General features: G+C 36.1%; 1 protein-coding gene across 2 annotated transcripts; it reads right to left on the reverse strand.

Annotated features, from left to right (window-relative positions):
- Positions 1-335: 335 nt before the first annotated feature.
- Positions 336-24,686, reverse strand: LOC123528608 (uncharacterized). Of its 2 annotated transcripts, none has more exons than XM_045308442.2 (10): positions 24,656-24,686; positions 19,366-19,567; positions 17,937-18,023; positions 14,663-14,750; positions 13,812-13,931; positions 11,954-12,103; positions 11,402-11,545; positions 9,923-10,111; positions 6,003-6,086; positions 336-3,806 (listed from the first exon to the last, which is right to left on the reverse strand). In XM_045308442.2, the coding sequence occupies exons 2-10, from the start codon at positions 19,516-19,518 to the stop codon at positions 3,667-3,669; spliced, it is 1,155 nt and encodes a 384-aa protein (XP_045164377.2). In that variant the 5' UTR covers positions 19,519-19,567; positions 24,656-24,686; the 3' UTR covers positions 336-3,666. The 2 variants fall into 2 exon arrangements, with proteins under 2 accessions (XP_045164377.2, XP_045164376.2); XM_045308441.2 differs by lacking the exon at positions 24,656-24,686 and adding an exon at positions 23,792-24,632.
- Between the last annotated feature and the right edge of the window lie 4 nt (positions 24,687-24,690).

The raw sequence follows: 24,690 nt of genomic DNA on the forward strand, positions 1-24,690 counted from the left end.
GGCTCTAAGCCAATCAGAATGAGATATAGTGAAAATACATCAAAATTAACCTTAAATTCTAGGTAAAAGGGGACACAATTCAAGAAAAATTAGTGTCAGAGTTATGCACCTTGTGTCACATGATGTGGGTGATGAGGTGGAACATCTGTTTTAAGTCTGAATCAAATCCATTCAGTAGTGACTGAGATATAGTGAAAATACATCAAAATCAACCTTAAATTCTAAGTAAAAAGGGGCATAATTCATGAAAAATTGGTGTCAGAGTTATGCACCTTGTGTCACATGATGTGGGTGATGAGGTGGAACATCTATTTTAAGTTTGAATCAAATCCATTTTGTAATAATTGAGATATAGTGAAAATACATCAAAATCAACCTTAAATTTAAAGTAAAAGGGGACATAATTCATAAAAAATTTATGTTAGAGTTAAGCACCTTATGTTACATCATCAGGGTGATAAGGTGGAACAACTATTTTAAGTTTTAATCAAATCCATTTAGTAATAACTGAAATATAGTGAAAATACAACAAAATTAACCTTAAATTCTAAGTAAAAGGGGACATAATTCATGAAAACTTGGTGTCAGAGTTATGCACCTTGTGTCACATGATGTGGGCACATGATGTGGGTGATGAGGTGGAACATCTATTTTAAGTTTGAATCAAATCTATTCAGTAGTAACTGAGATATAGTGAAAATACCTCAAAATCAACCTTAAATTCTAAGTAAAAAGGGGCATAATTCATAAAAAAATGGTGTCAGAGTTATGCACCTTGTGTCACATGATGTGGGTGATGAGGTGGAACATCTATTTTAAGTTTGAATCAAATCCATTTAGTAATAACTGAGATATAGTGAAAATACAACAAAATTAACCTTAAATTCTAAGTAAAAGGGGACATAATTCATGAAAACTTGATGTCAAGAGTTATGCACCTTGTGTCACATGATGTGGGTGATAAGGTGGAACATGTATTTTAAGTTTGAATCAAATCCATTTGGTAATAACTGAGATAATAGATTTCGGGACGCGACGGGACGCGACGGGACGGGACGGGACGCGACAAAACTGACTCCTATATATCCCCCTCAAACATGTTTGGTGGGGGTATAATTACCAAAAATCAATTATTCAAAGTTAATGACTGTTTGCAAATATCACATTTTAAGAAAACTTATAATACTGATCAGAAAAATGTTCCGCAAATTTAAAATTCCTAAAATTTCTATCCTCTTCTTACAAAAAACTAATTTACAGTAAAAACAATTTAATATACTATTCTTAAAAATAAATAGGATTTAGCAATTTGAAACATGTTTTAAAACTAAGTCGTTTTTATCTGACATCATTTAATGACACACAATGTTTAAACAAAAATCTGCGTTAGGAAAAAGAACTTCAGCTGATTGGAAGTAAGATCTAACTCTTAAAGATATAACACATGTAAGTGACAAGATTTTAACATTTGGAATTAATACATTTTAAACAAATCTAAAGATAAATCATTGACTGTTGCTGACCACTACCAGGTAATATCTAAATAAATGCATAACAGCACAAGGAACCACAGACACAAAAAACATTACACATTCATAAGATTTTCACAAGTCGTTTTAAAAAGATGCTACAGACCAAGTTTGATGAAGAGCCATCAACTTGTTCATAAGAAGTTGTTTATAGTGTTTCTATATTAAGCTCTGGCAGCTCCTAAAAGGGGCCTATCTGAACCATTTGAACAATCCTAAGAGTGGACCATACAAGGATGCTTATAGACCAAGTTTGGAGAAGATCCATCATTTGGTTCAATAGCAGTTGTTGTTTAAAGGTTTTCTCAACTTAGCTCTGGCAGCCCCAAAAAGGAACAAGTGGAACCATTTGAACAAAACTGAGAGAAGATGGTACAAGAATGCTACCCACAAATTTAGGTGATGATCTTTCAAGTTGTTTAAGAGAAGTTGGTGTTTATACTTTCAGCCCTGGTGGCCCCTATACTAGTAACCAGTGAAGCAGCATCATCTGAATAAATCTGAGACAGGTCTTTGCAAGCACTGTACAGACCAAGTTTAGTGATGATCCTTCAAGTGGTTCAAGGCAAGAAGTTGTTTGTTTTTTTCCTTTTCAGCTCTGGCAACCCACTAAATTACCAAGCAGAACCATTTGAACATATTTGAGATAGGACCTTCCCAGGATGCAACAGACCAAGTTTCTACTATACCCATAAAAAAATAAATTTAAATTATAGGGAAAAGTGACTACACCCCTTTGTGACCATATTTTTAACTAATCACAATATTTTGAACAATCTTGATAAGGAAATTTCTATGAAATCATTTGAAAATCATACCAGTGAACATTTTTGAAAGATGGCAATCAAGGAACTTCATGACCAAGTTTCATCAAATAAGAGCTCTTCTGGAAGAAAATGTTGATGGATGGATGATGGAAAGACGAACAATTTATGGAAAATGTTATCACAATAGCTTGATTGAACACATTGTGGTCTGGTGAGCTACAAAACATATTCAACAGCACCTTTCTGAAAGATATTTACATCCACCTGCACCCAACTACATGTATAAGAATTTATTAGACAGGAAATGTCCACAAAATATGAGATTCAACATGGTAATAAACAGAACAAAAAAATTCACAGCACCTCTGTAAAATATTTACACCATATTGCAACTGCAGTAAAAATGACTGTTGACAGCTATTGCTTACATAATATCTAAAATAAAACATGAAAAACAAAAACAGATGTTTCTAATAGCACCTTTAAGAAAAAATATTTATACTAGCAACTAACAAAGAAACTGCATTTCATATACAACCCAAACAAATAACTAGCTTTGAAGCAAAAAAAAGACAAACACAATTCACATTTATATCATGCCCTGAAACTTAGCTATGTAAATTCCATCTATCACCTGTAAGGTATTGAGCTAGGGCCAAAGATTATAAAACTGAAATTGGAGACCAGTCTCAAACTGCATCATCTGATTGGTCGTTTCTAAGCATAAATTTGAAACTGACCAATGGCATGGCTGTATTCTGATACTGATATCAATACTCAGTTTATAAAACCTTGGATTCTGTCTACATCAGCATTATATTTTTTTTTTGAACTGTTAACTGCTGTCCCACATTAAGTCTACTAGGTATATACTTTGACTCAACTTTCTTGCTCAAATAATATAGGCACAGTATGCCAATAACTTATTCACATGCATTCTGAGACCTACATTATATAGCAATGTATCTAATCAAAAGCTGTAATGTGTCTACAGGCCATTATGGCAGACATAACTTTAGACTAAAACCCTTGGCCAATAATGCAGGTAACTTTGCCATTATACCTAGAAGGAATTAATGTCTTATTAGGAATTCCTACAGACAGATAAAACAAAAATATCTGTAGAAGATGCTACATACAAAGCTAAGGCAAACTTAACGTAGGCAGTCAGTAAGTCTACATTCAAATTTACCAGAAACTTTCAGGCTTACTTGCCCTGATGCTTGAGAACTGTACAAAAATATCAACAGTTTCAATATAACAATAACATAAACATTGTAATATGGCAAGAACCTGTTTTATACACATTGCCTATAATCACCGAGTAAGAAATTCTATAATACTGATATAGTAGAATGTACAATGTATGTCTACCAATCCTGATAAGGAGCGGTTTTACCAGGGAATACCTTGAATGTACCATCAGCTTTCTCACACAGTTCTGCCCAGAAAAATGCTTTGATTCCCTTGAATCCTTCCTTTCTGATCCTTGCTGCCAGAGGTTTATAACCTGTGAATAATTCATATATCAGAAGTTTATAGCCTGTTGGTAATTCATATATCAGAGGTTTATAACCTGTGAATAATTCATATATCAGAAGTTTATAGCCTGTAGGCAATTCATATATCAGAGGTTTATAACCTGTGAATAATTCATATATCAGGAGTTTATAGCCTGTAGGTAATTCATATATCAGAGGTTTATAACCTGTGAATAGTTCATATATCAGAGGTTTATAACTTATGGATAATTCATATATCAGAGGTTTATAGCCTGTAGGTAATTCATATATCAGAAGTTTATAACCCGTAGGTAATTCATATATCACAGGTTTATAGCCTGTGGATAGTTTGTTATTCAGGGGTTTATAACCTGTGGATAATTTATATATCAGAGGTTTATAACATGTGGATAATTCATATATCAGACGTTTATATCCTGTGGATAATTCATATATCAGAGGTTTATAGCCTGTGGATAATTCATATATCAGAAGTTTTTAGCCTTTGGATAATTCAAATGTCAGAGAATTTTAACTTGTGGGTAATTCATATATCAGAAGTTTGAACCTGCCGATAATTCATATATCAGAGGTTTATAACCTGTGAATAATTCATATATCAGAAGTTTTTAGCCTGTGGATAATTCAAATGTCAGAGGTTTATAACCTGTGGATAATTCATATATCAGAAGTTTGAACCTGTGGATAATTCATATATCAGAAGTTTTTAGCCTGTGGATAATTCAAATGTCAGAGGTTTATAACCTTAGGATAATTCATATATCAGAAGTTTGAACCTGTGGATAATTCATATATCAGAGGTTTATTACCTGTGAATAATTCATATATCAGAAGTTTTTAGCCTGTGGATAATTCAAATGTCAGAGGTTTATAACTTGTGGATAATTCATATATCAGAAGTTTGAACCTGTGGATAATTGATATATCAGCGGTTTATATCCTGTGGATAATTCATATATCAGAGTTTATAACCTGTGGATAATTCATATATCAGAGGTTTATAACCTGTGAATAATTCATATATCAGAGGTTTGTAACAAATGAATGTAAAAACAAGCAGTTTTTTTACTTAATGTATAATCAATAACAAACTGAGTGAACATGGTTACTCCTAATGTAGACCTGTAAGAATCCTAGAGTGGCCTTTAATACTTCTTCAAGAAAGAAGTCAGTCAAAATATTTTAATCTAATATAAGAATTCGAAGGTAAAAAACTTCACTGCTCCAACAACTGTTTTTATAGGGTGAATACCATTTCAGGCACAGGCAGGCATCTGGGCAGAACTAATCACCTTCCACAAGGTAGCCAGATAGCTTCCTTATATGACAAACCAAGCACAGCTGGAACTAACATAGGTTACAAGCAAGTGATTCAGTCAGTGATCTTAACCATCTGGCCAAAGATACCTACATTTAATTGAAAGTATTTAAATACTTTTTACCTAAATCCCTAATCTTTCTCCAAGGTATACACAAATCACCCACTTTTCTCTGTGGTATACATAAATTCTTCACCTTTCTCTGTGGTATATATAAATCTTCATCTTTTTTTGTGGTATATAAAAACCTTTCACCTTTTTTGGTGGTATGTATAAATTCCCCACCTTTGTCTGTGGTATACATAAATCAATCACCTTTCTTTGTGGTATATATAAATTCGCTCACTTTTCTATGTGGTATACAAAAATCTCTCACCTTTCTCTGTGGTATATATTATTATTATATAAATCCTTCACCTTTCTCTGTGGTATATATAAATCCTTCACCTTTGTGGTATATATAAATCCTTCCCCTTTCTGTTTGGCATATATATATTTGCTCACCTATGTCTGTGGTATATATAAATCCTTCACCTTTCACTGTGGTATATATAAATTTGCTCACCTTTCTCTGTGGTATATATAAATCCTTCACCTTTCTCTTTGGCATATATATATTTGCGCATCTTTCTCTGTGGTATATATAAACCCTTCACCTATCTCTGCGGTATATATAAATTCCTGACCTTTCTCTGTGGTATATATAAACCCTTCACCTATCTCTGCGGTATATATAAATTCCTCACCTTTCTCTGTGGTATATATAAACCCTTCACCTATCTCTGTAGTATATATAAGTTCCTCACCTTTCTCTTTGGTATATATAAACCCTTCACCTATCTGTGGTATATATAAATTCCTCACCTTTCTCTGTGGTATATATAAATCCCTCACAAGTTCTGTCAGCATTATACACCATCATATCTCCACCCTGCATACCAAAACCACCTAAAATATGAAATGTCTGATATTCACCCAATGTGTACTTGTGATGTCAATGCACATCTACTTAGAAAAACTGATTTTATAAATTACTCTAATTCTTAGAGGATGTCGCAGTGCTTTCATCTTGGTGAACAGAATGGCCGGGAAGCTGATTTTAACGTTAGATGCAACAAAATGTGTGCAATTTGTAATGTAACGACAGAATAGGATCGGCAAATTCAACATGAATCGCAGATTTGCCAAATCTATTCTGTTGTTCATTTTGCATGAACATCGAAAAAAACAATCTCATTTCTAAAGTAATGCAACAATGCCAAGATAACATGACAAGGCCCTGTGTTCACAAAACATTTTCAGTCTCAGCTGAGTTTGATAATGAAACTTTCTTTCTCATTTACATCTAAATAGCATGTTTAAGGAGGTAGGTTACCTTGTTACCAGGGTAAATTCAAATTAGTTGAACCACAGCAAATTTTTGTATTCCATGTAATATGGTGTTTTAACTGCTACAATCTTAATTTAGTTTATCTCTGTCCCTTCAAATTCAGTTTTTATCCAGGTTTGAAGAACATGACCCTCCAAAGGTATTTTGTATGGAAAGAAGAAGGAAAATATGGATATTTAACACTTTTCAGTGTATTTTAGTTTCACTGATATCCGTAGAAGTCTGCATAATTGATAATTTTACTTGTATGCGTGTTAGCTTTCTATTACAAGCTTAAAATGTATATGTGGCAGGGCTCGTGTTTCCATGGTAACGCTTCTTCTCTCATTTTTTAAACTATGTATAAAAAACGGGGTTTTCGACGACTTCAGTGCAATTCTGTTAATGACCAACATGGAATATTTGGGTAATATTATTAGCAAAATACCAGGCACTTTACATGGTACCCTATTTTTCTTAAAGTTTAAAGTAACCATGGCAACAGAGATGTTTTAAATAGCTTATATCTTGCTTTTTGTCATAATTTCTTATAATAAATATTGAATAAAATTATTTTTCTTGTTAATGTAGCTTTAAAACATATTATTTCTAATGTAAGTTATATTTTCGTGTTATTTGCATTTACTAAAACAATTTTCACAGCTTAAAATACTAACAGCAGTACCCTTCGTCTGGCATTTTTCATGGAAAAATTCTTCAGCATGCTGCTATTATTCTCATAGATATTGTTGAAATGAAAATAAAAAGCCGAAGCTGTGTTCCTTAAATAGACCAGTGTCAACGCTTCTGAATTTTACATTTAGATATATAGGTCACAGGCTTCGTTTCCTTGGTAACATCAATTTAGTTCAAGAAACCACACTTTTCTACTGAAATTTGAACAATTTTAGAGCTTAGTTTTAGTATATATGTAACAAACTATCAAGGAAACTGAAAAATAGGTATTTAAAATCAAACTGAAAGTTTTTTATTTGAAAATGGCCGTAACAAGTAACCTTTCACCCAGCTATCCAAATTACATTGGTTACCATCATCCATTTTCTTACATCCTGCATAACATTTCAATATAACTACATAAAAGTAGCAAAATATTGATTATAATTCAGAGCAAAAGACTCATAAAAATATTTCAGCAAATAATGGCTGTTTGTAAATAGTTCAAATTAAGACAAGAGCTGTCACAGGAGACAGCGCAATCGACTATTCGATGCTGGATAGTGAAACTGGGCACATCTGAGGAAACTAGAGCTGTCACTGGAGTGTTTAATGACTCCAATTGTGGATGAAGATATTGCACAATAGCCCGAGTCTATGTCAAAAATATCAACTTAAAGTAATAAGAGAGGTAAAGATAAAATGTATCAAAACACTATATAAGTATATCCTAAGCAAAAAGGGGCATAATCCATTAAATATTGGTGCCAGAGTTATGCAGCTTGTGTCATATAGTGTGGGTGATGATGTTGAACAACTATTTTAAGTTTGAATCAAATCCATTCAGTAAACAGAGACAGAGTGAAAGTGCATCAAAACTGTAACCTAAAATTCTAAGTAAAAAGGGGGAATAATTAATGAAAAATTGGTGCCAGAGTTATACACCTTGCGTCATATGTTGGGTGATGATTTTGAACAACTATTTTAAGTTTGAATCAAATCCATTCAGTAATAACAGAGACAGAGTGAAAGTGCATCAAAACTCTAAGTAAAAAGGGGAAATAATTCATGAAAAATTGGTCCCAGAGTTATGCACCTTGTGTCATATGATAAGGGTAATGATGTTGAACAACTGTTTAAGTCTGAATCAGATCCATTCAGTAATAACAGAGATAGAGTGAAAGTGCATAAAACTTTAACCTGAAATTCCAAGTAAAAAGGGGAATAATTCATGAAAAATTGTGCCAGAGTTATGCATCTTGTGTCATATGATGTAGGTGATGGTGCTGAACAACTATTTTAAGTTTGAATCAAATCCATTCAGTAATAACAGAGTAGAGTGAAAGTGCACCAAAACTTTAACCTGAAATTCTAAGTAAAAAGGGGGAATAATTCATGAAAAAATGGTGCGAGAGTTATGTACCTTGTGTCATATGATGTGGGGGATGATGCTGAACAACTATTTTAAGTTTGAATCAAATCCATTCAGTAATAACAGAGATAGAGTGAAAATGCATCAAAACTTTAACCTGAAAATCTAAGTGAAAAGGGGGGATAATTCATGAAATATTGGTGCCAGAGTTATGGCCCTTATGTCAGATGATGTGGATGATGATGAGGAATAAGTATTTCAAGTTTGAATCAAATCCATCAAGTAATTACAGAGATAAGTTGAAAAAAGAGAAAGTGCACCAAAACTTTAACCAAGGTGGGGACGCGGAAAGACGCAGACGCCGAGGCGAGTAGGATAGCTCTCCTAATACTTCGTATAGTCGAGCTAAAAATGCACAGAATTACGTACTTTCAAAATAAAAGCTATTGATTTTGCGCGGTAGCTGACACGTAACGTCATGACGTCAATGACGTCATTTTAAGGCAACCTTGTTTTGAAGCCTTTCTGCGGCAATTTATTCGTTATTTCTGCATTATTAAACCATAAAGCATCAGACTGGAGACAGGTTCATGAATTGTTTTCAGTAAAATGGATATACAAACACATTTAGTTTGTCATAAACGTCGTCGTAAATCGTCACGTTAGCTTCAGGTTGGACATGCGCACATACATATATTAAGGTAACCTACCTCCTTAAGACTAAATTTTAAGTTAATAACTATTTTAAAGTGACTATGCGGTATTGATGGTCAGTCTTATTTGGAATTTAAGCTTGAAGTTTTAGTAAAACTGATATCAAAATATCAAACTCAAACTCAGCTGAGACCGAAAAATGTCTTGTGAACACGGGGCCAGTGCATCAAACTTCAACTTGAAATTCTAAGTAAAACTGGAGCATAATTCAAGAAATATTGGTACAGGAATAACCATTCTTGTGTCAAATGAGAAAGAACAACTATTTGAGCTGCGCCATGAGAAAACCAACATAGTGGGTTTGCGACCAGCATGGATCCAGACCAGCCTGTGCATCCGCGCAGTCTGGTCAGGATCTATGCTGTTCACTAACAGTTTCTCCAATTCCAATAGGCTTTAAAAGTGAACAGCATGGATCCTGACCAGACTGCGCAGATGTGCAGGCTGGTCTGGATCCATGCTGGTCGCAAACCCACTATGCTGGTTTTCACATGGCACGGCTCATTTCAAGTTTGAAGCATCCATCAAGTATAACAGAGTTAGAGAGAAAGTGCATCAATCTGTAATGTGCAAGCAAAGAAGAGTAGGATAGATCTTCATATAAATCATACTGCTGCGCTGTAAATAAGTCATTTTTGGATTCAGGAAACTTACTCAATGGAACTTGAACCTTCACAATAAACCTTTTGTTCCTGAGAAACTGCATTCTGTCCGCTGACTCCCCAGATTTCCGGTTGAATATTTTCACATTTTTCTTCTGGGAGCCCATCACATGATAGAAGCTTGTCATGAAATGTTCCTGCCCATTCTTACTCATCACCACTGGCTTAGCTATCACATAACCTGAAATTCATGCTGAAAATCTTAACACTGCAAAATCTTTAATTCTTTTTGTGTTCTGGTCATTTAACAGCTTCTTTAAAGTCAAAAATATTTTTAAGGGACTAATTTTTGTGGATTTCATTGTTATTCCATGAAATAAAATCCAAATGAACAAATAAAATTCTTGTTCATTTTTATCTCCAAAATTTAAAACCCATGATATAATATACCGAAACTAGCGGTTATGGCTACTTAAACCACAAATTTGCCAACAAAATTTGAATATGTCACAGTACTTTAATGGGAAAAGAATTTGACATGTGGATTTAAAAAATTAATGAAATTGAAAATATACTTGATGGTTGGAATGTATAATACATCATCAACTAGTCCCTCACCAATAATAATAATTTCACACTTTCTCTAGACAGATATAAATGAATAACAGGAAAGACAGGTACAAATAAAACAAACATGTATGCTCCCCCCACCACCCATGATGGGCTGTCCCATTTTCAGTCACATGATTCCTATGACCTCTGACCTACTAACCCCAAAAACATAAGGGGTCATGAACTTCATAAGCCCAATTATGCCTTCAAGTTTGAAGATACTGGGTCAAGTGGTTCTCAAGTTATTGAGTAGATAGTAGTTATTTAGGGTTCAAGCCCATGACCCTGACATTTGACCTATAGACCGAAAAAACTACAAGGATCATCTGCTTCAACTAACTTTGAAGGTTCTGGGTCAAGTGGTTCTTAAGTTATTGGGCGGACAACATTTTCAATGTTCAGGCCCCTGTGACCTTGATCTTTGACCTACTGGACCCAAAAACTATTAGGGTCATCTACTTGATAAGCCCAATCTTGCTACTAAGTTGGAAGTTCTGGGCTGAAAATAAACCAGGGAATTGCAATATCTAAAACATGGCAGTGGTGGAAAACTGGTAGAAAACAAGTCACAAGTGACTTTAATATTGTGTATACCAAACTGTAATGCATTTAGAAACTAGAATTGTTCACAAAATCTGCTGGGGTGCTTTTCTGGCAAAAAGGAATAATAGTAATAAAAACAAATCTACTTCATATAGCCTGCTATTCACATACCAAGTTTTACGAACTTAGCTTGAATACTTCTTAAGTAATTGCCGGATCCAGATTTGCAGATGGACAGATGGATGGACGAATGGATGGACAACATTCCTATAGTCCCCTCCTGTGTTCCACTGGTAGGGGACTAATAACCCATCTGAAAATATTTCATTTAACTGAATATATATTGAAACATAAATGACCTATCACAGTGGCTCACCTTCACAGTTGTTTTTGTGGTCTCCCTGTTTCCAGTGAGCTACCTGACATTCTCTACTACAGTACATTGTCACGTGACATTGACCACATCGTTTCAGTGCTCCCGAATCACCTGCTGGCTTCTTACATTGAGCACAAACAACATCTGTAACATATAAAACATACAATATACTGGCTTCAGGTCTTTGTTTCATGACACTGACTTTAGTCCTTTAGTGTTCATTAAACCCCGCGTTAATCCGTCTTCCTATAATGCAGTGAATCTTCTGTTTCTGTTTGAGAGACACATCAACACAATTTACATGACATGGCAACTTTACACACTTTTGATGGAGAAGAAAGACCCCCAAGTGCCCCTCCTTGCATTGCTTAAATAGACAGGCACTGGATAGAACCACCAACCTTTCATTAGCCAGTTGGATGCTTCTACACAAGAATAATTCTGTACATCAAGCAAGGTTTTAAACCCACTACAGTGTGGCACAAGTGATTCAAAGTCAGCCACCTTAGCAACTCAACCACTGACAACCCCAACAATGGTGAGAGTGATTACCTGAGGTTTCCTTCTTGCTGTCAATTTCAATGACAGCATCATGTAGTAGAGATCGTATGTCCTCATTCTTTGCCAGCTCAAATGCTGTGGTACCTTCATTGTCCTCTGTTCGGGGATCAGCACCATGCTTCAGTAACAGTTGCACACATTCTGAAATATAATACAGCAATCAATCTGCACACCTTACAAAGAGGACAAAATATGGTAAAATATTTCAAATTCCATATGCACTTCTTAAAATTGTATCATAAATAATGTTGAATTCAAAGGCAAAGCACTTCAGAAATTACTACTCTTTATTGTCTGCCTTATGAAAGTCACATCCTAATTAACAACTCATACATTTTTCTTCATGCTGCATTGTGACACAACATTAGTGTCCGCTGTTGTAGCACCCCTCATTAAGTGAGCAATGTAGTCAGTTCAGTCAATCTTGTTAGGTTTAACACCACCTAAAGTGTGTCAGACCTATATGACGTCCAGCTATTCCTGAATTCCTTGCTGGAATTTACCTGTACTCTGCAAGCAACAAGACTCATTCCCCACTTGATTCAGATGTGGAGAATGGAGGATATTATTTTTAGCTCGACTATTCATAGAATAGTGAGCTATTGCACTCGCCCATGCGTCGGTGTCGGCGTCCGCGTCCCGATTTTGGTTAAGGTTTTGTATGTAAGCTGGTATCTCAGTAACCACTTGTGGGAATGGATTGAAACTTCACACACTTATTCACTGTGACAAACTGACTTACATTGCAGAGGTTCCATAACTCTATTTTGCTTTTTTACAAAATTATGCCCCTTTTTCGACTTAGAAATTTTTGGTTAAGGTTTTGTATGTAAGCTGGTAACTCAGTAACCACTTGTGGGAATGGATTGAAACTTCACACACTTATTCACTGTGATGAACTGATCTACATTACACAGGTTCCTTAACTCTATTTTGCTTTTTTACAAAATTATGCCCCTTTTTCGACTTAGAAATTTTTGGTTAAGGTTTTGTATGTAAGCTGGTATCTCAGTACTTACTAATGGGAATGGATTGAAACTTCACATACTTGTTCACTATCATGATCTGACATGCACTAAGCAAGTCCCATAACTCTACTCTCTTTTTTTTCAAAATTATGCCCCTTTTTTGACTTAGCAGTTTTTGGTTAAATTTTTGTATGTAATCTGATATCTCAGTATCCACTAACTGGAATGGATTGAAACTTCACACACTTGTTCACTGTCATGATCTAACATGCACTGTGAAGGTCCCATAACTCTACTTGGCATTTTTACAAAATTATGCCCCTTTGACTTAGCAGTTTTTTGTTAAGTTTTTGTATGTAAGCTGGTATCTCAGTATCCACAAATTGGAAAGGATTGAAACTTCACACACTTGTTCACTGTCATGATATGACATGCAGTACAGAGGTTCAATACCTCTACTTTGCATTTTACAAAATTATGCCCCTTTTTCAACTTTTGTATTCATTCAATTGACAAGGCTGTTGAATAGTCGAGCGTTGCTGTCCTCCGACAGCTCTTGTTTTATCTTTAGTCAGTCTTCACAAAGAATGACCCTTTCAGATTTTGTTGGGTTTACAGGCACTCTGACACAATTATAGGCTACCAAAGTGTACATCTGTCCCTGAAAATATGTACAGAGGGGCATCTGGGGCTTCCTGTCCCATAAAAACTGGAAAGAACCATATTTTCTGGCAAAGAGGGGCACCTGGTTAAACCCACCGACCTTGGGATGCCTCTTGCCCTTTTAAACATTTATGAAACCCCAAGTTTATTACTGGTAATACTGATACAATACAGTAACAAGCGTGTCCTGGTATTACTGCTCTAGAAAGAAATGTTACCATGGTTTCCCTGTAGAGCTGCCCCATGTAAAGCTGTAGCTCCAGTATTAGTTCTGGCTCCAACATCAGCATGTCCCTCTGTAATCAGGTGACTAGCGATATCGGTGTTTGGGTAACGGCCTGAAGTCATAAATCAATCGAACCTGATGTTACAAGATTTATACAGCTAGAAATAAAACTAAAATATCTTTTTGAGTCAACCTTATGAAAGTCAAACATCTAAACTAATTTTTTTTTGTGTGTGTAGAAAAAATGTGAAATAACTATCTTAAATGTAGGCAGGTTAGTAATTCCTTTACTTTGCTGATATGGTGATGTTTAAGCTTCAATCCTCATATCAATCAATGAAGAACATACATCATTAATTCATTAAATAATTTTGTACCAACTGTTTTTCTAATACTGGTATATTAAATGAAATAGTTTATTCTGTGAATACTTCTCTGTAAGTAACTCACATCTATTCAGTATGAAATAAGGCAGAGTTTGAATGAGGACACTAAATACCGGTATTAAGCTTGTTTAACATATTTTCAACAATATTTCAGTTATGTACTAGTGGGCAATTAACCTAAAGCATGTTCCAGGATTCTGTTCCAGTACTGACCTGTTCTCAGTAAATAACTGTCAACTTCTTCACATAAATCAGAGGCTGAGGACAAATAATTTCAGACACAATGTCTTTTATCAAATCATCATGGAGAAATATGCCTTGCCCAAAGATTAAACTCATGCAGCTCCAGTTATACAGGATGGACTTCTTTGTGATAAATAATACCGAGCAGACCTGTAATAGTTTTCTTTCATGATTATGAACTTTTAAATACAAGTAAAGATGTTAACTGACAAACCTGTAGCTAGGAAAAGTGGTGTAAATCCCAGCATGTCCTTAGCATTTACAACAGCTCCATACTTCAACAATAATATAACAGCTGGCAACTGTAAATATTAACAAAATTATTGTCAACTCAGTAAACAATCTAATCTAATTGCACCTTTATTTATACAGTTGAACCTGCCTGAGTGGTCACCTCTATTAAGCAGCCACTTGCTTTAGGCAGCCAGTCAGCTTACTTCCCAAATTGACTTTCTGTTCTAATTTCAACCTCTTTTTAGCAACCACTTACCTTTAGCAGCTAGATTATGCTGCTCCCTTGGCTGGCTGCTTAACAAAGGTTTGACTGTATACAATAGCAACAACTTTGCTCAGAAATAGCAATATAACTTCTTCTTCTTGCTCTCATTTGCAGGGTTTTAAATCATACTGAACAAATAGGGTCACAAGGCAACTTTCCAGCTTTCATGTTGAAGGAAGACCCTACTATTTGATCCTAATAATCAATTACTGGCTTTTTCTTGAATATTGCAAGATCCATATGCATTCTAAGGTTTCCATGAGTAATAGTAGGATTTTTATGCTGTGTTTAGAGTCACAACTCACACCGACACAATTTAGGTCATATGACAACTTTTCCAGCTTTCTATGGTGGAGGAAGATCTCAGGTGCACCTGAACTGTTTCAGGCATTGGCATGTATCTTAGCATAATCCCAAAACCTTATTTTTAAAATTAAACTTTAAAAAATCTTGTGACACTATTATGTACTTGTAATATTCTTAAGTCAAAAATCATTCAACACAATAAACCCATTTCCACTTTAGGTTGTATACTAATTTTTATTTGATTTAGATGGAAACAAATGTGAACAGCAAACATACCGACAGATGGAAATACAAAACACCATAAGTTTATGCCTTTGTCTTTGACATCAGAGGCATAAAAAGCATGATTATTATTGCGACATGACAATCTAAACTAGTACTACAAATAAATTTCAATGCTGACCAAACTGAAATCACATGGATGTAACAATAATGGAAATCACAAAAGCAGCAAAGTAAAGACATTATTTCAGTGAAGAAAATTTACACTGGTTAAAACAATGGTGAAGTGACAATTACTTTAACCTTTAGCCTGCTGGCGGAAAGTGATTCTGCCTTTGAGACCAGTGCAGACCAAGATCAGCCTGCACATCCTTATGGTCTGCACTGTTCGCTATTCAATCAGTAAATTTTCAGTAAACACCCCTTCAAATTAGAAATTGCTTTTGTAAAAAAGCACATGTCTCCCCCAATGCAAAGTCCTATAGGCAAGAAGTCAATAGGGGTCAGGAGCGAAAGTCAAAGAGACACTGATGGTTGGCTGCAATAGGGATCATCTACTTGGCATGTCCAGTCATCCCGCTAAATTTCAACACTATTGGCCTAGTGGTTCTCAAGTCACTGTTCAGGCTCCTGTGACCTTGACCTTTGATCAAGTGACCTCAAAATTAATAGGTGTCATCTACTCTGCATGTCCAATCATCCTATTAAGTTTCAACATTCTAGGTCAAGTGGTTCTCAAGTTATTTTCCAGAAATGATTTTACATGACCAGGCCCCTGTGACCTTGACCTTTAATAGACTGATCCCAAAATCAACAGGGGTCATCTACTCTGCATGTTCAATCATCCTATGAAGTTTCAACATTCTGGGTCAAGTGGTTCTCAAGTTATTGATCGGAAATGGTTATCAATGTTCAGGCCCCTGTGACCTTGACCTTTAACGGAGTGACCCCAAAAACAATAGGGGTCACTTATTCTGCATGAACAATCATCCTATGAAGTTTCAACATTCTGGGTCGAGTGGTTCTCAAGTTACTGACCGGAAATGGTTTTCAATGTTCAGGCCCCTGTGACCTTGACCTTTAACAAAGTGATTCAAAAAACAATAGGGGTCATCTACTTTGCATGTACAATCATCCTATGAAGTTTCAACATTCTGGGTCGAGTGGTACTCAAGTTATTGATCGGAAATGGTTTTCAATGTTCAGGCCCCTGTGACCTTGACCTTTGACGGAGTGACCCCAAAAACAATAGGGGTCATCTACTCTACATGACCAATCATCCTAGTATGAAGTTTCAACATTCTGGGTCAAGTGGTTCTCAAGTTATTGATCGGAAATGGTTTTCAATGTTCAGGCCCCTGTGACCTTGACCTTTGACGGAGTGACCCCAAAAAATAATAGTGGTCATCTACTCTTCATGACCAATCACCTTATGAAGTTTCAACATTCTAGGTCAAGTGGTTCTCTAGTTATTGATCGGAAATGGTTTTCAATGTTCAGGCCCCTGTGACCTTGACCTTTGACGGAGTGACCCCAAAATCAATAGGGGTCTTCTACTCTTCATGACCAATCATCCTATGAGGTTTCAACATTTTGGGTCAAGTGGTTCTCTAGCTATTGATCGGAAATGGTTTTCAATATTCAGGCCCCTGGACCTTGACCTTTGACAGAGTGACCCCAAAATCAATAGGGGTCATCTACTCTTCATGATCAATCATCCTATTAAGTTTCAACATTCTAGGTCAAGTGGTTCTCTAGTTATTGATCGGAAATGGTTTTCAATGTTCAGGCCCCTGTGACCTTGACCTTTGACAGAGTGACCCCAAAAACAATAGGGGTCGTCTACTCCAGCAGCCCTACAACCCTATGAAGTTTGAAGGTTCTAGGTCAAATGGTTCTCCAGTTATTGCTCGGAAATAAAGTGTGACGTACGTACGGACGGACAGGGCAAAAACAGAGGGGGGGAGACATAATTACTAGAAATACATCCTGCATGCCCACGGGCAGAATGTTGAGTGTGACCTAGGGACCTGGTTCTTGCGCATGACACTCGGTCTCATAATGGTGAACATTCATGCCCAGTTACATCAAAATCCCACCATGCATGAAGAATAAATGCTCCGGACAAACTTCAGTTTGACCTTTGACCTCCAACTGTGACCTTAACTTTGAGATAGGAACATGGGGTTTGCACACGACACGCCTTCTCACTGAGGTAAACATTCATGCCAAATATAAAGAAGATTGGTCCATGCATGTATAAGTTATGGTCCAGACAAAATCGGACAGACGCACACACGCAAATACATCGACCCGCCAAAAGTGACAATTATATCAAGCTTACCGCAAGAGGGCTCAACAATAAATGGTACTGCCCAAACTGAATGATGGACCAGTCCATTTTAGAAATTTAGCAGGGTAAAGGTTACATACATGTACAATTTACATGAAGAGAACTTACAGATGAGCAGGCAACTGCACAGTGTAGAGCTGTCATTCCTGCAGTGTCTCTATCATGGATCCTTTTAGCATCTCTCTCCGACAATGCCTGCAGATAAAACACAACCAACCATTAAAGTTATTTGTATTATCCTTCACTCTTGTAAGAGGCCAGGCAACAAAAGGATTTTGAGTTCAAGTCCTTGTTTTTCCAACTAAAACTAATTCTTTGATAAATTGAGTTGTATGTGATGTTACATCTGGCACGACAAAGAACCAGGGAGGCCCCTGGAATTGGATACTCTCCTGTATCTTGCACTGTGAGTATCCTCCCACTAACATTACTAACAGTCTCCTATCCTCTAATATAATTTACATTCTTCAGTAGGAGTCCCTCATAAGGGTAACTGCTGTGAAATATTTAATAAACTTAGACAAACAAAAATCTTTGCATTTTCATGTGCATTTTTTCCCAATAAAATTGTTAAACAAGTCATTAAAACATAACTTACAAAATGCTTATAGTATTACAGATTTAGTAGATGGTCATGCAAAAAAAATATCTGTGAAAATATTTTAAAAGAGGGCAAGTGTTTTCTGGAAAGAATATTTTACAAGTTTAGAGGGGGCACGTATGTGGATGGGGAAATTATGACATTGGAAATATACACCGAAGGGTTACATCTGTGTGTGTGTGTTTGTGTGACTGTGTGTGCGCAGTGGTGATGGCAGGAAATATACACAGAAGGGTTATATCTCTGTGTGTGTGCGCGTGCAGTGGCGGTGGCAGGAAACTAGAGCAATACACAAATGATTTTCTTTGTTTTGGGAGGTGGGGGGGGGGAGAGGAGTTAATGGTTGGGGGATTGTTGTAATGCAATGTAGAAATGTTACAGTCTATACATCATCTCATCATTATGTGATATATTTATGCCAACTAATATCTAAATCTCCTCAACAACGACTAAGCTATTGAAGAGACAGGTGTGCGGGGGGGGGGGGGGGGGGGGGGGGGGGGGGGGGAAATACTGCTAGCTTGTAAACTGTACAATCATTTTGAGGACAAGAAATTTTGTTGTTTTGACCAAAACAGATATTGCGTGAAGAAATACAATTTGTGGATTTTAGCTTTTGAACATAAAAAGAATGGGACTTTTATTTAATCTGTTGGGATTCAATTCTGAAGACTGGTGCAAACATGAAATGCATGAAAATTAGCCACAAATATTTATGATTTCACAGTATATTAAAACCTGCATATTTCAAACAATTTGAATAGCATTTAATTTCTACAGATACAACGGATAAATAGCAAATCCCAAAATAAATCAAATAAGAAGTTGAGAAACTTTTAAAACTGAATTGCAATAACAAGGTAGACATGTTTCAATTAACTGCTTTCTTTAACTTGACATTTATCTCACTCTAATGGAGTAACTTCTGTAAGTTACCTGAAGATAGTCCTTTAGTTGAGCATACTCATTCCTGTCCTTGGCTCGGCACACCATGAGGGAAAGTTCCGTCTCCGGTGTATGCTGATATTTATCCAGCTCTTCTTTCGACATCTCATGAAGCTTCTTACTGTCACCTTTTATATCTACCATGATGCCATCAAACAGTCCCAAAACTTTATTTGAAAAGTGGTCGATATTCCTGTAAATAGTCAATTCAGGTACATTTTTAATTAGTTTTTAACTAAATAATGATTGGAAAGAAGGTATATCATCATTTGATGCCTTTTTCAATAAGTAATAACTGTTTTGGTGGTAATTCTGCATTATTATAATTATCTCGTTACTGCCATAACTCAGTTACCTTCGAACTGTATATTCCCATCTGCATCTACAACTAGTGACAGATTATTAGGAACTCTTTCACTTATAAAGAAAACTATTACTGTGAAATCATTTAAATTCGCTGGCATGAAATTTCGCACAAATGTGAAAAAGGACTGTTTCGCGCGGGCTTTAATTTGCGCATTTCAATTTATAAATGAAAAAATAAAACTATTAAATAATAATAGCGCGGTCTTAAATTCGCGCATCGGTCCTAGCACGAAATACGTGAAAATTCGTCTTACGCGAATAAAAATGATTTCACAGTACTTGTTTTCAGTAAATTATTGAAATATTAGAGTGAAATATATCATTCTGTTGTTTTTTTTTCACAGTGAAAAATAACAAATATATTTTTCACTGGTAAGAAACTATACAAAAACTGTCACAGAAGACCGTGCACTCGACTATTTTGATGCTGGATAGAGAAATTGGGCACATCTGAGGAGCAATGAGCTGTCACTGGAGTGTTTAATGACTTTGATGAGAATGATGATATCTGACAATAGTTTAAGTCTGTGTCAAATGTATTTAGTAATAACAGAGATAGATGTAAAATGTATCAAAACATTTACTAAGTATAAAAGGTATCTGTATCTGTATCTGAATTGATACTCAAAACTATCTCACTAATGAGCAAATATTATCGAGGGTGTGTGTGCGCTTGATGTTAGAATGTTAATCGCGCGATCTATAGTCCAAGAGAGCACGTTTGACTGTATCGTTTTTGGTTCAATTTACAAATGAGTCCGGTAATGAGTTCCAACTGCAGATGGTTTGAGGTACAAATGAGTTTTTGTATATGTCTGTATTACTTGTCACTTATTCAACTGATTTAGAGTTGGATCTTCATTGTTGCCGTGGGTTGTATTCCAGAGACATAATTCAAGGAAAATTTCTCCAAGAGTAATATTAACACCATGTGTCATATCATGTCTTATAATATGGAACAAGTAATTATTAATAAGTAAATAAATAAATCTATTCGTAATGAAAGAGAATCAGATAGAGAAAAAGTGCATCACAACTTCAACCTGAAATTTCAAGTAAAAAGCGGGCATAATTTACAACATATTGGTGCCAAAGCTATGGACTTTGTGTCATCTAATATATATTGAATACTGCACCTCTAGACTTTGGGTCTAGATGTCAAGTTACCATCATTTATTTACCCAAGCAGTAAAATTAATTCAACAATTCATGAGCACAATCATTGTCTTCTTCTTCCTCTTCCAATAAAGTACTGACACCTACTGGCGTATCCTCGTACAAGCGCATGGCGGTGCAAGAAAAGTCTGTACAATGTGGTTTAAAAAAACAACAAAAAAAACTTGTATACACAGTGCAGTTAAAAAAACATCCATGGTGCACTATTGGAGGTTGACTGCCAGCACATCCCTCTTTAAGCTGTCAATGGTGGGGCAGCTTATTACTGACTGGGGAAGGCTGTTCCAGAGATGGATGGTATCTGGGGAGTAGGAAATTCTAATAGCAGGGGGTCCTGGCAAAGGGAATGAGATAGCTGAGTCTGTGGCCTCTAACAGAGCTGATTGGTATGAGGTGTGTGGTGGGGACGTCAACAAGATGATAAACTATGTGGTACATCATCGTCACCTTTGCCTGGGCTCTACGCTCCTGGAGGGTCGGCCACTGGAGCTGCTGAAGCATGGGTGTAACATTACTGGTCCTTCTATAATCGGAGAAGACCATTCTCGCTGATCTTCGTTCAGCTTCCGAATCAGTGAATGGGTCCCAGATGATAGTGGCGTATTCCATGAGAGGCCTCACCAGGGTAGTGGTCTTCCTGAGGCACTGTTGGATGTTACGTTGGGAGGAAGGATCGGTTGTTGTTGGCTTTCTTGGTGACAGCGTTGATATGGTGGTTCCAGTTGAGTGACTTGTGAATGTTTAGGCCTAATTAATTTGCTAAGTCAACTTTTTCAAGAATATGTCCGTGGATGTTGTAGGGTTGATTGATAGGTCTTCGTTTGTTTATGTGCGTGATCTGACATTTCTGTGGGTGAAATATCATCATCCAGTCCTTCCCCCATCGTTGGAGGCCATCAAGATCTTTCTGGAGAGCGTGGACATCTTCTTCTGACTTGATGTGGCAACAGAGCACACAATTCCAATGATAGGAGGAATAGCAGCAAACCGAGGACACTACCCTTTTGGTCCCCAGACTGTACTGGTGCCTGGGATGATGTACTGCCATCTAGGTTCACCTGGTGGCTGCGACCCTCCAGGAAGCTGCTGATCCAACTGTGTATGTTGTTCCATACACCATAATAGTTGAGTTTGGACAACAAGCGCTGATGGGGCACTTTATCAAATGCCTTGGAGAAGTCCAGCAGGATGTCATCGGTCTGACCCATGTTGTCTATGGTGCTGGCTAGATCCTGGATGGTGTATAGTAGCTGGGTTTCACAGGATCTCCTTTTCCAGAAGCCATGTTGTGCGTCTGTAAGGATTCAAGTCAAGTCAAGTCATATTTATTTATAAAAGTTGGGGATAAATAACACTGGTACATAGTACACAGAAAACACAAGCTCTGAAGAGCTTTTAAAGCCGACTTGCAAATGAAATAAACATAAAAAGTCGAAAAAGTGACGAATTGCATCAACATATTACATAGCATGTAAGACAATTTTAAAAGGTTAGATAATACTAACAGTGACTAAGGTAGGAATATGAAAAGTTAATAGTTACTATAATAATATCAGTATACACACACTAAATCATATTACTATATCACAATTATCTGTCTAATGAAAGAACTAGGTTCTAAGAGCATAAGAACTAAGCAACATAAAAAGCAAAAATTAAAAACTGTGTGAATGCTGCTGATCTTACATAGGTCTAAAAGCTTCCATAGAAAAAGAGATAAGATCTGAGGCTCAATTAAAGGAGAAAAAGAGTGCAATCATAAAGTGTAAAAGAATGATTATCTCCCCAATTCAAAATTGCGAGGGACAGATCAGCAGAATCCTCACAACACAAACAAAGGAACATGCATAAATAAAATAAAAGCTGCAGAATACAGTGCTACCCCATTCTTCAATCAATTTTTCGAATATCCGAGCGCGCTGTCATCCGACAGTTCTTGTTATTTGTTTCTTTTATTTTCATAAATACAAATACAACACAATCAAACAGTAATATGAAAAGTAGGCAATAAAACTAAAAACAGCATTTACAGGAAGATATATAGTATGCATATGAACAAATAGGTTGTTAATCTAACTTAATAATCGATATATCGATGTATCATCAATATTTGTCTTTTGATATATCGGTATCGTCGATATGCCTAAGACCCAATCAATGACAGCCCTATCGATATTTGTTATGCTTCGAAAAATTGATTGAAGAATGGGGTCAAAATATTACCATAGATTTTCAGAAAAAAGAAATAATGGATTAAACACAAAAATGTTCCTGTACTTGTGAATTTTGATTAGTCTTGCACTAAATGGCAATGTGTGAGTGACCATGACGGCAAATATGTTATGTTATATGTTAGGCAAAATATGGACTTGTATGAAAAATTTAACCAATTTCTAAGTCCAAAAAGGGCCATTATTCAGTCAAAAAAGTTGACAGAGTTATGTACTCTCGCCTACATATGAAAATCATGTTGATAAACTAGTGTTAAAAGTTTCAAAGCCACAGTTCAAATAGTTTTGACAAAACGCGGACTTGTAAGAAAATCTTATCAAAGTTCAAAAAGGGCCATAATTCAGTCAAAATAGTTGTCAGAGTTATGTACTCTTGCCTACAGATGGAAATCATGATGATAACCAAGTGTTTAAAGTTTAAAAGCCATATGTCAAATAATAATGGAATCGATAATCGATCAACAAAAAAATATTGTTGATACATCGAAATAGTTTCTATCTATGACAGCCCTAAATGTCGAGCATAAAAAAAAACATCGAACCATGATTCTATCCACCAGCCAAGGTGCAGATCCCCCTACCCGGTGCATGCAGAGCAGTACATGAGCTGTTATTATTGAGCTGTTGATTATGTGTTCCAATACCTTACATGTGATGCAGGTCAGGGAGACAGGTCTGTAGTTTTCTGGCTAGCTTTGGTCACCCTTCTTGAAGTTCAGGACTATGTTGGCAGATTTCTGATCAGTTGGTATGATGCCATGGTTCAGCAAAGCCTGGAAGGACATAGTGTAAATGGGAGCAAGCTCCGATGCAAGTTCCTTCAACAACCTTGCCACAAGTTGGTCTGGACCTGAAGCCTTGTGTGGTTCCAGAGCTCAGCCAGGAGTTTTGGACACCTTCCTTGATGACAGTAATGTATATAGTCCACTGGTGGCCGAGGGCTTTGTCCCATGTCTGGGATGGTTGCCGCGTCTTCATCTTTATTGAAGATGGAGCAAAACTGCTCATTGCGGATGTTGTCCATGGTTGCGCTGTCTGGATATGTGATGCCGGTCTTCGCTTTTAGGGGTATTTACACGAATAAATCTATCTATCTATCTGTCTAATTTGCCATGGTATTTTTCCCTGGGATTAAAGAAATTATACTTCTTCCTGTGACTTACTAATTATGTATTTAATTTTAAAACAACGGGAAAAATACAAGAACAAATAATTGAAATCATCTACCATTTTAAACGATAAAAAAAGAGTCTCCTAGCTCTTTGTAAATACCCTCTGTATACCCTACAATAAATCTTTATATCAATACCCTAGCCACTGCCTTATCACTTAGTGGTCTATGACCAATCTGCTTGACGAAAATAGACAGTTCTGATTCAATAAAACTTGCAATATAATGTAGCGTATTTATATTAAAGGCTTTAATACAAGTTATTCTATTCAATATTTCACGTATAAAATTGTATCTTGCGCTAAATATGATAAAATAAACATATTGTAACTTTTACAATTTGCGTCCGGTTCTCCGTGAAATTAATACTCC

Source organism: Mercenaria mercenaria, chromosome 13, assembly GCF_021730395.1.
Source record: "Mercenaria mercenaria strain notata chromosome 13, MADL_Memer_1, whole genome shotgun sequence".
In the NCBI taxonomy this organism is placed as follows: domain Eukaryota; kingdom Metazoa; phylum Mollusca; class Bivalvia; order Venerida; family Veneridae; genus Mercenaria; species Mercenaria mercenaria.